Below are 18,761 nucleotides of genomic sequence, written 5' to 3' on the forward strand. Positions count from 1 at the left end.
CAGTCTATTTTACCCATTTATAAAAATTAATAAATAATAACTTCATCCAAAAAGAAGAAAGATTATGGGATAGCCTTGAATGCAGTTATACAGGACACAACTTCTTAATATAACCACAATGACTGAGTAGTAAAAATCTACCAATCAAAAAGAGACCTCATGAAACTGAAATGAATCCTTCTGTAAGGTAAAGAACACTGGCAATAGGACAAAACAACAGCCAAGAGACTTGGAAAAGATCTTCCCTAAATGTACATCCATTAGAAGGCTAATATCCAAATTACATAAAGGACAAAGAAATTTACTCCACCAAACCTAATAACCCAATCTAAAAACAGAACTAAATAAATTCTCAACAAATGAATCTCAAATAGCTGAAAAGCACTTAAAGAAATGTCCAGCAATATTATTCACCAGGGAAGTGCATTTCAGTGATTTGGTATTCCATTTTGCAACAATCAGAATACCCAAGATAAAACACTCAAGAGCTATCACCTTATGTCACCTACTGCCACATATATGGACAAGGGGAACACTCCTTCATTAATGGTGGGGTTGCAAACTTGTACAAACACTTTGGAATCAGTCCAGTGGTTTATCAGAAAATTATAAATAGTTTTACTTGAAAACCCAGTAATACTGCAGGTCATATAAACCAATGATGCTCTACCATACCTCATGGACACTTGCTCCACTGTGTTCATAGCAGTATTATTCACAAGAGTCAGAAACTGGGAACAACTCTGAAGTCACTCAACTAAAGAACGGATACAGAAAATGTGATTAATTTCTGCGATGGAATACTATTTGGCTATTTGTTTTTAAAGAAGGGCATCATGAAATTTGCTGGCACGTGAATGGAACTAAAACATATTATCCTGGAAGATCTATCCCAGACTGAAAAGGGCATGTACAGTTTGATACTGTACTCACTGATAAGTGGATATTAGCCATAAAGGTTCAACGAACATGATCTACCCAACAGTACAAAAATTAAACAAAAAGAAAAATTCAAGTGCAGATGCTTGAATCTTACATAGAGGAAGAAATAGACACTCATAGAAGCCAGAGGGAGCAAGAAAACTTGGTGAAAGAGGGCATGGGGAGAGAAATTGGTGGGGCAGAATCAGGTGTGCAGAGACAGGTGAGAGGTCTAGCTGTACATGATAATGGAAAGAACTCTGCACCAGCTGAGGGAGGGAGTGGGGGTAATCTCTATTAAGCAGCAGATATCTGCTGGGATTGTGGATGCTCCCCTAAGTCAATGGTTGTGAACACAGACATGATGCCTAACAATGCATACATGAAACCAGAAGAAGTCACCTCCACTAGCCAGGGAGTTCTCCTAGTAGAGGGTTAAGGTCACCAACCCATCAGCAAAATATTTGAACTAAAGTTTGTCCTGTCTAAAATCTGTGTAGAAACAAAAATGAAGCAGAGAATGATGTAATGGACAACCAGTAAATTGCCCAAATTGAGACTCATCGCATGACCAAGAACCAGTCCCCAACAGTGGCATTGATACTTTGTTATTCTTACAGACAGAAGACTAGAAGTGTCCTCTGAGAGGCTATTTGCATCAGCTGACTAAAACAGATGTAGATTTGAACAACCAAACATTGGATAGAGGTCAGCAACTCTTACAGAAAAATTAGGAGAAAGATTAAAGGCCATGAGGGATATTCAAACTCCATAGCAATACCAAACAAGTTGACTAACCTTTATAATTGACAGTAGTCAGAAACTGAGCAACTACACACAGCACACATGGGCTAGAATGAGGCCTCCATCACATAGGGTTGCCTTTCTGACTTGTATGGCAAAGGAAGTTCCTAACCCCACAGAGAGTTGATATGCAGCAAGGCAGATATCCGGGGGTGGGGGGGGCACATCTTTTCAGAGAAGAAGGGGAGCAGGTATGGGAGGAGGGACACTATGAAGGGGGACTGGAAAGGACACAGAATTTTGGATGTACATAAATTACTGAAGTAATTTTTAAAACTACAGATATAAATCATACTGCCAAACATCCTGCCAATTGAAGGCAACTTAAAGGAACTGCATTCATTATTAAAAAAATTGGATACTGATGTCCATTTTACCACTACCTATTAAATATTGTATTCTACATTCTACCTGGTGCAAGAAGCAACAGAAGAAAATGAAAGTGATACTTATAATGAAAATATAAATCAAGGTATTCCTATTTCAGAAGGTATCTTGATACACACACACACACACACACATATATATATGTATCAAGATACCTATTACTCTATCTATACCTAAAGCTATAACTATATCTATATCCCATACATACATACATACATACATACATATATAGAAAACTTATACATTTATATCCTATCTATATTAACATAATTATAGATGGAGGATAGATAAAGTACATAGAAATAAACCTAGATTATATATATATATATATATATATATATATATATATATCCTACTCTACTAAAAACCTTCCAGAAATGATAGATATATTCAAAACTGGTTTTAACATTTTAAAAAAACTATCTAAAGGGATTAAAAAGCATAAATATTAAAACCAAAATACTGAAACGATTAGAATAGACTATATCCAATCATAGACTCTACCCATTACTATATCCATACCTAAACCTATATCTATATCCCATACATACATATATAGAAAACTTATACATTTATATCCTATCTATATTAACATAATTATAGAGGGAGGATAAAGTACATAGAAATAAACCTAGATTGTGTGTGTGTGTGTGTATGGAATCTTATTCAGAAAATACATTCATAGATTACATATATATAGATATAAATATTTATTTAGGTAAGCATATTTATGTACATATAATATATCCACTACATATCTATGTATATTCTAATGTTTTATCATCTAGCTATCTATTTGAAAGTATTTTCTGAATAGAAATCCCGTTTCCTCAGAATTAAGGCCAACAATTAACAATTTGGATTTTATAGAAGTAAAATTCTTCAGCACAGCTCAAGAAACCAAACCTGAGTGAAGTGTCAGGGACTAGCCTCGGCTTGCAGAGGAAATCTCAGGAAATGCTAACTGGCAGTAATGAATGAATAACTCAAAGTCAAATCATCGATTACAGGCTGATTGCCTATGTTCTGCTGGAGACAGATTTCAGACAGCTATCTTTCAATACAGTTCTCTTGGAGTTCCAAAATCTCTCTGCACAGACTTGTGAAAGACACAATTCTAAGTATAGTTTTCATTTTTGATAAACTTCTTTCTGTCTACATTCATAAAATGTTATTTGTGAAGTCTTACTTATATAATAATTAGTACTTAATGCACTGGCAATTTTCATCCTTAATGAAATTATTAATACTATTCATTTAAAAGACTCAAAGTACTTCCTTCATGTTTAAAAAAAATATTGTCTAAAATTTGTCATTTTCAGCATGTTTCTATTAATAGATCTGACTGTTGTCTCAAGGCAATATTTAAAAGACAGAGAGCAAAGAGTAAAGGGTTCTGTTGAAAAGCTATATTCAGATGTGATCCCAGTGATATGATCTGCAATGTTGAATCACTGTGTCCAGAAAGCTCAGCAGATTCATTCCACAGAGTTTAACATGGGACACAGGTCAATAGCCACAAAGAAGTAGAGAGACAGGTTTATTATGTATATATGTAAGGAGGAGGCAGCTTTGGTTTATTTAGGATAACTAATTTCTCTAGGGAACAAATATTTTGGATAAAACTTCTATGCAGGAGAATTCTATAGTAGACTATATTCAGCACCCACAATGAATATCAAAATATGTGCACAGGAGGATTTATCATATTAAATCCTCAATCCCATCACCCAACAATGGGCCAACTTTGAACTTTTTCATATACCTGAAGTTATGTTTCTTGAAATGACAGTGACTTCATCCATAAAACACACACACACACACACACACACACACACGCACACACACACAACCTCAGGGATTCTCTCCTCAGGATATGTACATCTCATAATTGCTGTCTTGGCATTTGTCTAAAGATATCAAATTAATTTTTTGAGACATGATTTTGTGGTATTATTAATGAGTAAAGGTAGGATGAGAATGATGCCATCCTAGCATAAAATGAATACAAATCACACCAAGGCAGAATCAATAGAAGATAGTTGTAATGTATTTATTGAAAACACTGACAAAGAAGGGATTAGTTTGAGTTTTAAAATTACCTATAATATAAACTCTATAAAAAGTTTAAAGACTAGTAAAACATACACAACACTATACAACTGGTTTTTATTAGGATAGTTATTAATATTATCTTGGCTTAAATCCTTACATTTTAAAATACTATTTCTTTGTTAGAATATAAACTCCATACCATGATTAATTAATGATGTCAGATTAGTACTGGGTGAGCTTTTTTTCATTTTTTTCCAAATAAATACTTAATATGAATATAAGCTCTTTTGGGGTAAAATGTTTCCAATTCCTAATGAAATATGGGACTTTCCTGTGGTAGTTCTCTGATATTGAGTAAGGTTTCAACATTATTTAAATTCTTATGAATACATTTCTCATTGTAAACAACAGATTTCTGAATGAATACTAGAAGAGTAATTACCTATCATGTTAGTCTCTTGCATGGATCTTTTTTGTGGTCTAAGGATTGAACTTGTGATAAATGATTTGCCATATTCTTTACATTTGTAAGGTTTGCCTCTAGTATGCATGCTAAATTTGGTTTGCAAGTAAGATTTCTGAGTGTATGATTTTTCACATTCTTTACATTGGTAATTTTTTTTCAACACAGATTCTGTGGTCACCTTGAAGATTTGAGGACAGGGTAAATGATTTCCTAAATTCACTATATTTGAAAGGTTTGTCTCCAGGATAGATTATAGTGATGAGGCTGAAGAGTTGAGGACTTTGGAAATAAATGTCCACTGTTACCACATTTTTCAGGTTTGTTTCCTGTAAGGATTCTCTGGTAAGACTGAAAATTTGATGAGCAGGAATAGGACTTTCTGCATTCATTATACCTATAAGATTGCTTTCCAGTATGGATTGTTTGATGACCTTAGAGAGATTAACACCAGATATAAGATTTGCCACATCCTTTATGTTTGGAGGGTTGAACTCTAAGTGGGTTCTGTAGTAAACTTGGAGATGTAAGAACCATGTAAATTATTTATCATATTTATGACATTTCTAAGGTGTGTGTCCTACATGGATTCTGTGGTAAACTCTGAGACTGGAGGAATGGTGAAAGATTTCCCACATTCATTACATTTGTAATGTAATTCCTCTTCAGTAGGAATTCTATACTGAATGAAAAGATGTGAGGACTGTGTAAATGATTTACCACACTTATTACTATTTGTAGGGTGTGTCTCTATTATGGATGCTGTGGTGATCTCTAAGACTGGAAGAACTGGTGAAGGATTTCCCACATTCATTGAATTTGTAAGGTTTCTCTCCAGTATGAATTCTGTAGTGAACATGAAGTTGTGAGGATTTTGTAAATGATTTACCACACTTATTACATTTGTAAAGCTTGTCTCCTGTATGGATTCTGTGGTGATTTCTAAGACTTGAGGAATGGGCAAAAGATTTTCCGCATTCATTACATTTGTAAGGTTTGTCTCCAGTATGGATGCTGTGGTGAACTTTAAGATATGAAGAACTGGTGAAAGACTTTCCACATTCAGTACATTTGTAAGGTTTGTCTCCAGTATGGATGCGGTGGTGAACTTTAAGATATGAAGAACGGGTGAAAGACTTCCCACATTCAGTACATTTGTAAGGTTTGTCTCCAGTATGGATGCGGTGGTGAACTTTAAGATATGAAGAACGAGTGAAAGACTTCCCACATTCAGTACATTTGAAAGGTTTCTCACCAGTATGAATTCTATAGTGAATCTGAAGTTGTGAGGACTGTGTAAATGATTTACCACATTTATTACATTTGTAAAGCTTGTCTCCTGTATGGATTCTGTGGTGATTTCTAAGACTTGAGGAATGGGCAAAAGACTTCCCACATTCAGTACATTTGTAAGGTTTGTCTCCTGTATGAATTCTGTGGTGAACTCTAAGACTTGAGGAATAGGTGAATGATCTCCCACATTCATGACATTTGTAAGGTTTCTCACCAGTATGAATTCTGTAGTGAACATGAAGTTGTGAGGACTGCGTAAATGATTTACCACACTTATTACATTTGTAAGGTTTGTCTCCAGTATGGAGTCTGTAGTGAATTTTAAGATCTGAGGACTGTGTAAATGATTTACCACACTTATTACATTTGTAAGGCTTGTCTCCTGTATGGATTCTGTGGTGAACTCTAAGACTTGAGGAATGGGAGAAGGATCTTCCACATTCTTTACATTTGTAAGGATTGTCTCCTGTATGGATTCTGTGGTGAACTCTAAGACATGATGAATGGGAGAAGGATCTTCCACATTCATTACATTTGTAAGACTTGTCTCCAGTATGGTTTCTGTGGTGAACTTTAAGCCTTGAGAAACAGGAGAAAGATTTTCCACATTCTTTACATTTGTAAGGTTTGTCTCTTTTATGGATGCTTTGGTGAGCTTGAATATTTGGGGTCTGGGTAAATACTTTGGCTTTCTGAGTGCCTTCTCCTTTATGAACTGAAACATGTGGAAATATATATTTATAAAAATTCAAGAATTTTTCACATGTTAGGTCCTTGAAAATAATTCTGTTAATATGGTTTATATTATCCCTCTGTAATTTTGATGATTCAATTGTTGCATTCATGTAAGCATCACATGTGTATCGGCTGTCATCTTCTTTCATCCACATTGCATTATATAACTGAAGTATTAAGGATTGATTTAAAATACCATAATTATCATCATATTTGTGAATTTTCTCTGTGGCATATTCCAGAAGTTGGAAAAATAACTGATAGTAGTTATTAGAGATAGCCTGTCTTCTTTCAGGGTTGTCTTGAATTTCTGAAACAGAATTACTTATCTTATTTTTACTAGTAATTCTTTTATGAAGAGAATCATGTAAGATATTTCCTTTGTATAAAATACCTCTATGTAGAATGTTTAGGTAATACTTCCTTAATGGGTTCTGATAGACTATGTTGATATCATATAATCTGTTTGCATTTGCAGAAGCATCTCTCTCATGATATGATCCAAGTTTCATTGCATACATGGTCATTTTCTTACATTGATCTAAATTGTAGAACTCATCACAAAGATTTACTGGTTGACAGAGCTGCAATAAATTTTTAGGGAAATAATTTTCATATTCATGATACTCAGTACTTTCTTGTCTCCAAAATCTTCTTTGTTCATAACTTGGTGTAATATTGTCTAATAATGTGTTACTTGTTAAATAATTCCAGAAATCTAGTTTATTCATGCAAATATCACTTTTGAATGGTTCTACATTTGTGTGTAGAACTGAGTTGTATTTTAAAACTTGTTGTGAACATTTTATTAGAGCAGTCTCTAACTGTATAATTGGGAGTGACTCAGACTGAGTTCTCTCAGGAGAGATTCGAGCCTCTTTGTCCTTTTCAGAAAACAAATAGATGTGTTTCCCCAGCAGAACATTTCCATGATGACACTTTTTATGCTTCTCACTGCCATCTCTATATTCCCAGAACTTCTTTCTTTGTAAATCTGAAAGGTCATTATGTTCAAATTGTTGTGTTATTTCTTTCTGGAAATAATCTTCTATACACACTTTTGGGAAGAGTGCCTTGTTATGACCACAGGAAAGTGCTGAAAGAAATAAAGTAAACCATTATATGACGTGTTTGAGTTGGATGAAAATAATAAACTGGAATAATGCCTAAAATAACACTAATCATAGGATTTAAGCAAAAGGACATAACATAGAATTTCAGAAACGTTGTTCCAATGAAATAAATGTCATAAATGTAAAGAAGGTTAAGACACATTTCATGAAATGTATCATATATTTTCTAATATATACAAAAGTCATCAGGAATTATTCAGAGTAAAAGTTTATTTGAAACAAATTTTTTAACTATCACCCATGAATAATTTTTCCTCCTCATTATGATTCTCAATTATTAATATGGATACAAATCATTTTTCAGATCACTTGAAGAAAACAATGACAGAAATAAAGAAGTACAATACTCATTTTAGGATTGAATCCTAGTCAAATATTAATTAATGGTTTTAACATCAAAAAGATTATTTGTAAGAAAGAAACATAATAAAAATCTAAGTGTACCAGTTACAAATCATGTCAGGCACATGAGAAATGAAGATTTAAAATTGTTCTCAAATCTTAAAGAAAATTCACTGAGACATAAATTTCATATAACATTGAGAATTTTTAATCTGTGTATAATGTCGATTTTTCTAAAATACTCATATGTTACAGTATATTTAAATTTAAAGTATGATATTCTGAAACTAAAATTTGAAAATTCAAACATTATTTTTGAAATATATTTCTGAATCCCTGGTCTGCACATCATTGTCTGGAAGACAGCTCTGTCTGCATCCTTGGAGGCCTGCTGACACCCAGCCCAACCATGTGAGATTTCCCAGTCCCTAAACCTCTACAATACAGGTTCCCTGGCAAGTACAACAGAAGAGATCTGCATCTTTCAGTACACATAACTACCTGCAATCCCAAATTCCTGCAGCCATTAGAAACCCCTAGCTTTGTCCCTTAAGGACATTCATTTCCTGAGCAAAAAAATGTTTGAAGCCACAAGGCACTACCAGCTTGGCCAGTAATTCTAAAATGCTGCTGCCACACAGGGCAACACAACTCTACCCGAAATCCCAGAGAACAGCAACAATTCTACCAGGCCTTCCAATACCAGTGACAACCAGATGGCTAAAGCACATGAGAAAAATATATTCAACAATACCCAAAGTACTATTTCACAACAAGAGGACAAAAAATATATACTGTACATACTGTATACACTTGCAAACACTGTATACACTAGCAAACACTGTATATACTAGCAAACTTGAATTGCAAGAAAATGGTCTTAAATTTCATGTTGTGAAGATGATAGAGACCATTAAAAAATGAATAATTCCCCTAAAGTACAGAAAATAAAATCTAATGTAGATATCCTTGAAGAGAAAATAAATGAATACTAAGAAATGCAGGAAATTACAATCAGATGGATGAAGTAAGTAAATAAAAATATTCACAATCTGAAAAGAAAAATAGAAGCAATGAACAAAACATGAACTGAAAAACCTAGGGAAGAGAACAGGATCTTTATACACATGTACTGCCAACCAAATAAAAGATATGAAAGGAAAATCAAACATGTAGAAGATATGATAGAAAAAGATAAATTGGATAAAGAAAATTTCAAGTCTAAAATATTTCTAACACCAGATTTGCAGGAGATTTGGAAAAGTATGTAATGTTTAAACCACAAAAAATATGAATAGAAGAAAGAGAAGATTCCCAGCTTAAAGGCACAGAAATTATTCACTAGAAATTTATGAAAATTAAATTCTCCATCCTAAAGAAACATATGGTTTATACATCTATGAAGTTTACAGAACATCAAATAGATCGGATCCAAAATTAAATCCTCAGAGTATAAGATACAAAAGACTAAATGTACAGTACAAAAGAAAGAATACAAAATGCTGCCAGAGAAAAAGGTTAAAAATCATATAAAGACAAAGTTATCAGAACTACACGTGACTTTTCAACAGATAATCTATAAGCTAGAAGGGCCTAGACATATGACACTACAGATATTCGACCACAACCTTTATCCCCCAAAACATTAAATTACCACCAATGAAGAAAACCAAAAAAATCCATAAGCAAAGCAAATACAATAAAAAAATTTCCATTAATACAGTTTTATAAATAATAGTGGGAGGATAACTCAAGCACTAGAAGGGTAAATACACCCCCCAAAAAACAAGACATAAATAATTCACACCAGAAAAAGCAAAGGAAGAAATACCAAACACACACATGCACATAAACACACACATTCACATAAACACACACACACACACCACAACAATATCTAAATAACAGATACTAACAATGACTCCTCATTAATATCTGTCAATATAAATGGATGAAATTTTCCTATTTAAAAAAAAAAAACAGACTAAATGTATGGATATGTGACCAGGATCTATCATTTCATTGTTTTTTTTTAAATCAAAATGTTTTTTTTTAATCAGTAACAAAGACAAATACTACAACAGAAGAAAGTCCTTGATAAAAAGTTGTTCTAATCAAATAAACACAAGAAACAAGCTGGATTAGCCATTTGTATATCTAATTAAATAGATATTCAATCAAAATAATCAGAACACATGAGGAACAACACTTTATATGTATAAAAGGAATAACATACCAGGTGAAGTCTCTATTCTGAACTTTTACACAACAAATGAACCCACAATTATTTAAAAAAAAAACTTTACAAAATCTCAAAACATACAATGAACACTACACAATAATAATGGGAGATTTGAACACTCCACTCTCAGCAATAGACAAACAATCAAAAAAGAAAATAACAGACATTATGAATCACATGGACCTAACAGATATATACAAAACAAAACAAAAAAAAAGTATATAATCTTCTTAGCAGGTCACAGATCCTTCCCAAAAATTGACCATATGCTTTGTCATTTATTAGGCTTCATTAAATACAAGAAGACTGTAATAAACACTAGTATATTTTTATAGCACCATGAATTAATCCTGAATTTCAACAATAGAAAATCAGAATGCATACAAAATGATAGAAATTGAATAATTCTTAAATCAATGACATTGAAGTCAATGAAGAAATAAAAAAAATTAAAGAATTTTTAAATTCACGAGAAATTAAGGCAAACTATGCTCAAATTTAGGAGATACACTGAAAGCAATGCTAAGAGGAAAGATCATAACACTGCCTTCTTAAAGAAAATAGATAGATACATCACATACTAGCAAATTAAACACACATGAAAGCACTAGAACAACAAAAACAATGACAAAAAACAAAGACACCAAACAGGATTAGATGGCAGGAAAGAAAACACATAGCTTCAAGCAAAATATTAGAAACAAAGATAACAAGAAAAAGAATCAAGAAAACATAGAGCTGGTTCTTTGAAATAATCAACAAGACAGACAAACCCTTCGCTGAACTAACTAAAAATCAGTGAGAAAACATCCCTAATGGAAAAATCAGACATGAAAACATGGACATAACAACAAACCCAATGAAATCCAAAGAATCAATAACTCTTATTTCAAAAGGCTCTGTGCCTAGAATTAGAAAGTATAAATGAAATGTGTACTTTTCTGGATAGACTCCACATTCCAAAGTTAAGATCAGGTAAACAATACAACTAGGGAAACTGAAGCAGTCATTAAAATTTCTCAACAAAAACAACTACATCAAAAATCTCATCCCTGGATGCTTTTAGCAGAGAATTCTTCCATAATGTCAACGAAAAGCTAATATCCATGCTCCTCAAATTATTCCACAAAACAGAAACAGAAGAAACAGAGCCAAACTTTTTCCTCAGCATACTACTTTAATTTCTAGTTTGATCAGTCAGGCAACAAAAGGAGATCAAGAAGATATAAATTGTAAAAGAGGAGGAATGATTTCACTGACCCACCTTTAAAAGTTTTGTCCCAGAATTGTTCCTGATAAAAAGAAATTCTGTGACTAAAATAGAGCAGAAAGTAAAGGCAAAGATACACAGTGACCAACTTGGGCTGTTGGTGGACACCAAACCCTGACACTGTTATTAATGCCATGTTGTGCTTGCAGAGAGAAGTCTAGCATAGCTGGCACCTGAGAGACTCTCCCACCAGCTGACTAAGATAGAAGGAAATATGTACAGCCAAACATTGGACTGAGGTTGGGGACCCTATGGAAGCAACAGAGGAAGGATTGAGGAGCTGAAGGGGAAGGCAACCTCATAGGAAGATGAACAATGTCAACTAATCTGGACCCCTGGGAGCTCCCAGAGATTAAACCACTAAGCAAAGAGCACACATAAGCTGGTTCAAGGTCCCTGGCACATATGTAGCAAAGGACTGCCTTGTTTGGCCTCAGTGAGAGAGGATGTGCCTAAACTTATAGAGACTTGATGTGCAGGGGCAGGCGAGGGGGGACACCCTCTCAGAGGTGAATGTGTATGGGAATGGGATGAAGAACTTTGGGAAGAGAATCCAGGTGGCAACATTTGAGATGAAATATATAAAATAATTAAAAAATAATTTTAAAAAGAATAAAAGAAAAAATATTGCAATGCACAAAAGATGTAATAGTATATGTAAATGACTGAGGAACTTCATCAAATACTTCCTACACTAAAAATGACTTTGTAAAGGGGCTCAGTATAAAGTTAACCCAAAAACTCAGTAGCCCTCCTTCATACAATTGATAAATGGCCTGAAGAAAAAATAAGTACAATAACTACCTTCACAATAGCCACAAGTAAAATGGCATACCTTGGTACAAATCTAATCAAACAAGTGGAATACCCATATAACAAGAAAGCTTTATGTAAAGTGATGTAAAATAACTTAGTTTAATTAACTAATTAAAAAAATATTTCCAATTGTAGTAGGCACATCATCCTATTTACCATCCCTTCTTTTCCCCCAGCATGTCCCAGGAAAGACTCCACATTCCCCACCTTCCTTCCCATGTAAAAGCTTTTCTTCCTTTTTCCTTTGATTATATTTTAAGAGCCTACACTTGTGTACCTGTGCATGTGTGTGTGTATTTGTTATGTGTATTTACACTTACATAAAATCATCTCTGTGTGTCGGTTCCTGTTGTTTGTCACAATGTATTGTTTAAGTGATGAACACTCTGTACTGCAAAACCCATGATGCTGATCATATCTAGTGAGAAACTAATGCTCATTTTCCTAAGACTTATGAGTGTAGTGTAATTATATGGATAGTGATGGGGACAAATAGAGGAAATATAAATTTGGAATGGGTAAGAGTTTCTAAATTAGGAGCAGGCAAACGGTCAATATAGAAAAAGAAATAAGATTTTTTGACAAATAATAAAAAGGTAGTTTTGGTAAATCCACATAGAAATATTGTTTTACATTTACTTAAAATTGTACAAAATAAATATGTCTGTATATGATACTCATTACATATGTAAAATTTATATACCTTATAATATATAAATATATCACCACGTGTGTGTGTGTTATGTCACTAAGGATGACAATGCTGTTAAAAAGAACCACAGATCAACACAAATCTGATTAAAAGACTGAGAAATGCCATGTCAAATTTATGTATATGTAAAATTATTATCAAATAATAGACACTTTGATAGTACCTAATCTATGCTTATTATCTAAAACTAATTACTATGTCTTATTGCTTTAGATATGATTTCATAAAATATTAAATATCTATGGAAAATATGGGCAAACATCTACTGTCCCTGATTTTAAGCAAATTGCTTTGAGGCTCTCTCCATGAAGAATGTTGCTACACCAGGCTTGTTTAAACCTCCCTTTACTATCCTTAGTCTGTTTATAAGTGTAACATAATGATCCTGTATTTTGTCATAGGCCTTTTCAGAGCCTTTTGAGATCATCCTGTGGTATCTATGTTGTAGTTTGTTTACTCATTTTATTACCTTGTTAGTTAACTTATGTTGAAATCCTCTTCATCTCTGGAATGAAACCAACTTAAACATAGTAGATAATCATTTGTAAATGTGTATGAGTTAATTTTCAAAATATTTTACTACCAAATTTAGTATCTTATTATATAAGGAATACGGAGACTCAATTATCTCTGTTTAGATTTTGGACCAAATAATTTCATTTTTATTTTGTAAAGGGAAAAACATTGAAAACTTCCTTGAGTTTTTTCACTGAAGAAAAACATAAAGAACTTGGCATTCATTCTAACATGTGCCATAGGATTTCTTTAGTTGGGTGGCTCTGATGGAAACTTGTTTACCATCAGAGGATTTGTGTTGTATTTAAACAGTCCATTTCATCTTGACTTACAGTTTGTAAGCTGTATGTACAAGATCCTTTTAGGGTTCATGAAACTTTTTATTATTTTATGTTTAAGGAATTTTTAGATAAATGGATGAAGTTAGGAACAATCGATATAAATGAGTAATTTTGAGAAAACAAACAATGCAAGCTTAATTTCATGTGCTAATTTAGCTTTTTAAGATATGGCAATATCTGTTATATTTAGAATATCTATGTAGCTAGTTAGGGACCCGAATATCCTTGTTGTTTTTTATAGAAGATAAACAAAATATACTCAAGTTTATATCATGAGGTCGGGCATAGAATAGAGAAGAAATATAGTGGAGATCAATAACACAGTAGGGCCAATTTTAACGTTTTTATACACACACACACAGACACACACACAGTGTGTGTCTGTGTGTGTGTGTGTGTTGTGTGTGTGTAGGCATATGTGTAATCAGGAAATCCTTTATAGAATATTTTTCCACTAGGTGGCTTCTGGATCTTGAAATCAATCCATACAATTAAAATGCAATCAGCTCTAACTTCTGCACCATTTCTCTGGTTCACATCTTTTAATGATATATGAAAAACTACTGTCACACAAGCTTCCTAACATATATTCACATGAAAGACAGCTTAAATGACATTACCACTAATTAGGATGGACGTTGCAAAGCTACACATCACATGTCTCTACACATTGCATATAGTACAAGCAATGGGTTGTAATATTTTGAGTTATAGTCCACTGAAATATCACAGTAATTCCAGACATATTTATTTTCATTTTAAACCTGAGGATATGTGTCCACTGACAAAGACAGTAAATACATAAAACACTAGAAATATTGAGTAGAATATTAAACTGCATATTTCATGCTTACTGACTTACATTCATAGTACTTTCAGGTACTACTTTGCTATAGGAGGACAATATTGATTATTAGTTTTATTCATTTATTTATTTTGTGATGTCCAATGTTGACCTTCGTGTAAGATATGCTCTGTTGGGAGCTGACTTAAGCAGAAAGCGGCTAGATCAACTTTGCAGCCATCTGGAACCATATACCCTGATGAAAGACTTGGTTTTCAAAAGCCTATAACAGCTGAAGCACACTGTGATAAGTATATTGTTTATCCCACATAGCTTGTTTTGCTGTTTAGTGACCTCAGCTGTATGGTGCACGTGGTAAATGTTTTCACCTGTGTTCTCCTGCTTGTGTATATAAATACCTCAGAATTCCCTTCAATAAGAGAGACTTGAGGGAGACTTGAGAAAATAGAAGAGACTGAATCACACCCTGTCTTGTCTCCATTCTTCGAGTCTCTTGCCCCAAGAGCCACACTCTCTCTTGATCAGAGCACTTAGCCCCAAAAGTGTTGAGACAAAGTGTTGAGGCAAAATGTGGGCCTCAACAATGCTCATTGGTGTAAATCATTCCACAAATGCATTGGCAGTATTTATCACAGGTTGTTTGACAGTATGGTGGTTGTTTAAGTTAAAACCCATAGTTGAAACTGTATATGAGGCCAATAATCTGAGAGTAAACATGTCCTGGGTCTTGTATTATAATCTACTATAATTTCTGCAAATTAAATTCATGATAGGCCGGGCGGTGGTGGCGCACGCCTTTAATCCCAGCACTTGGGAGGCAGAGGCAGGTGGATTTCTGAGTTCGAGGCCAACCTGGTCTACAGAGTGAGTTCCAGGACAGCCAGGACTACACAGAGAAACCCTGTCTCAAAAAACCAAATAAATAAATAAATAAATAAATAAATAAATAAATAAATTCATGATAATACGTCTCCTAAAAGTATATTGTTTTTCCAGTATATCTTTGCAGCAATCAACCTTCAATAAAGAAGGTTAATGTGGAGATCAACACCTGGAGAAATGAAAAAACTGCGAGATGTTGGAAGACTCAGTAGTATGCACTTATATTTTTCACACCCCTCCTATCAATGCTCATGGATCAACACAAGAGATAAAACACAAGAATATTATAGGACATAGGTGGTTAACGATGCTAAATAGCATTTCCACACAAGATTAATGTCTATATAAACTCACTGAGATTGTGACAACATTCAAGAGACAAGGACATGTTCAAGGCAGATAAGACCCCAGCTTTGAGAAGGAGAAATTGGGTAGAAAATTTTCTATGATGTAAGAACCTATCCAAAGTACATAATTTCTTGGAGAGGGAAAATCAGTTTTATTCTATGATGCAATGTTAGTTATATTATATTTCTTGGATTATGTTCACAAATATTTGTCAGTACAAATATAACACTATCTTTAAATACATTTTTGGCTTCTACTTTTGTTTCTTTTTTCTGTTTTTGAAAGTGAGAATGCAAGAGAAAGTGAGAGAGAGATAGAGACAGAGAGAGAAAGAGAAAGGAACATAAACAGTCAGAGAACTAAGATATTGAATTAATGTTGGAAGTGGAACTAATTTGCGAGGAGATGAAAGAAAGAAAAAAATGAGCAAAATATAATTTATAACATTCTTTAGAAAGGTAATAAAACAATAATTACTAAAATGTACTTGTCATATATTTGCAACAGAAAAATAATTATAACAATTAAAATACAAAATAATCATTTACTACTTTTTAAAGCAGATATTACATACTATATTTCTAACTACCACTATTCAAATAATATAAGGCAAAATTCAAATAACAGCCATGGTTTACATTTCTTTGGTACAGTATTTTTAATTAAATGCTTAGGAATAATCTCTATGTAAGATAGATTTAATATAAAATAATAACCACACTTCAGGTCTAGATTGCTCCTTGGTTTAGAATTATCATTCCCATTTTATGTTATTTCAGATTACCTGGTTCTCTTCCTTCTGTTTTCTCTCGATCAACAATCCAGGGCTCTTTTTGTTGTTCAAGACAGATGATTAACTCTGGTTTTGAAAGTGTAACACCTGTATATTCAAATATACATAACAATATACAATTGAATGTGCCTGGGTACTTACATAGGAATGTACCATGCATGTAACATGAAGGAGAGTTAAAAAATGCATGAATGACTTTTTAAAAATCACTTTTTTTCCAAAATAATTTAGACTCTTCATAATTCAATTCTTTTTCAAACTCTGAATATCTTTTTAAAATTATAACACTAGATAAAAACAACTGTGGAAGTCAAAGTGGATTCACATATAAATTATAATGACTGCCTACAAATAAGTAACTAAGATTGAAGGATCCTTAGGTTAAATGTAAAATCAAAATAAATTTAGGTAATATATTAGTTGTAAATATGTCACTCATAATTAAGTGTAATTAATGAAGGCAGATCCAAATACTAAAATAAGTTTCAGACATTCCTGAGGTGAAGTAGAAGTTATGAAATAAAAATATTCTTACCCACAGAAACCAGGTTGTTGTAATTCTCCAACATGACATCTCTGTACAAGGCCTTCTGAGCAGAACTGAGACATTCCCACTCCTCCTTAGAGAACTCTATAGCCACATCAATGAATGTCAGTAGACCCTGAAATTAAAATTAACCATTTTCCCTCATGTCTATTAGCTAAGTTCTATATTTGACCCAAGAAAAGATTAGTTACCTATGTAAACTTTTATGATATCAGTAACTAATATGAATTTTTGATGACTTATGATCTATGAAAAAGAGTATTTGACTTCTCTGCAAAGATCCAATAGTCTAGTAGTTCTCAACATGTGGATGTTGACACTTTTCTTGGTCAAATGGCATAATCCCCTAAATGATCTAATGCTGGTTTTCTAGCCTCGAGAAAGCAGAGATATTTACATATCATGTAATACATTGCATGCTTCATTGCAGTAGCAAAAGTGCAGTTATGAACTAGGAACAAAAATAACCTCATGGTTTGGATCAATAAAACCTAAGAATTTTATTAAAGAGTTGCAGCAGCAGGAAAGCTGAGACCTATGGCAATAGTCTCTCAGTCTTATTATATAATTTATTATTATGTATTCATTATATAACTTAATATACAATATATATTACTTATGTATTATACATTTATTACATAGTTTAATATATAATAAAATTATATATTTATTAAATAATATGCTATATGAATTATTTTATAAATTAAAACACAGAATAATATGAAGGGTTTTTTTGTAAATGTGAGTTAGCACAGTGAAAGTTTGGATGTTATAATATGAGGTTATTTCTCTAAAAATAGTCATCATGTCCCATACCAATGCACACATTTACCTGAGAAGAACACATCTTTTCTTTCTCCTCCAGAATGAAATGTCTCACAAAAATTTATATGGAAATTACACCTTCCACGAGCCACTCTTTATTGGTAGGCAACCAATTCCCTGCCCTGTCCCTGATAAAACTGAAGTGTGGAAAGCAGGAATCACAACTCCTTGCCTTCTGCCAGAAAACAGCTTCAGAGATCATGAGCTTATATAGGCAGAAGGAAAAAAAAATCCTTTTCTGCCTTCAGCTGCTTTGTTTTTCCAGAAGATGGTGTATTTCTCTGTAGAGCTGGGTAGGTAGCAGTAGTGACCTATTATGTAACTAACAGGCAGATTGTAATTTTAAATGGAGGCTGAATATAGTTAAATTTTATATTCACCCTTTACTTTTTTTACCTTTGCCTAAGGTGCTTTATAAAAAAAAAAAAAATGACGCCTTTATTTACAATAATGGTCAGGGTCTGTGAGGTATCCCCAGCTGAAATTATTTCTGATAATAGGTAAACAAAACACTTGTCTGTGGCCAAGAAA

General features: G+C 33.1%; 1 protein-coding gene across 1 annotated transcript; it reads right to left on the reverse strand.

The window, feature by feature from the left end:
- Positions 1 to 4,852: 4,852 nt before the first annotated feature.
- On the reverse strand, positions 4,853 to 18,252 carry LOC117716052 (uncharacterized). Its single transcript, XM_076940996.1, is given in 7 exon segments — positions 4,853 to 5,063; positions 5,147 to 5,258; positions 5,261 to 5,363; positions 5,365 to 7,754; positions 16,850 to 16,945; positions 17,394 to 17,520; positions 18,238 to 18,252. Coding segments are annotated over 7 exon segments (3,054 nt in total).
- Positions 18,253 to 18,761: the final 509 nt, after the last annotated feature.

Source organism: Arvicanthis niloticus, chromosome 10, assembly GCF_011762505.2.
Source record: "Arvicanthis niloticus isolate mArvNil1 chromosome 10, mArvNil1.pat.X, whole genome shotgun sequence".
NCBI classification, from domain to species: domain Eukaryota; kingdom Metazoa; phylum Chordata; class Mammalia; order Rodentia; family Muridae; genus Arvicanthis; species Arvicanthis niloticus.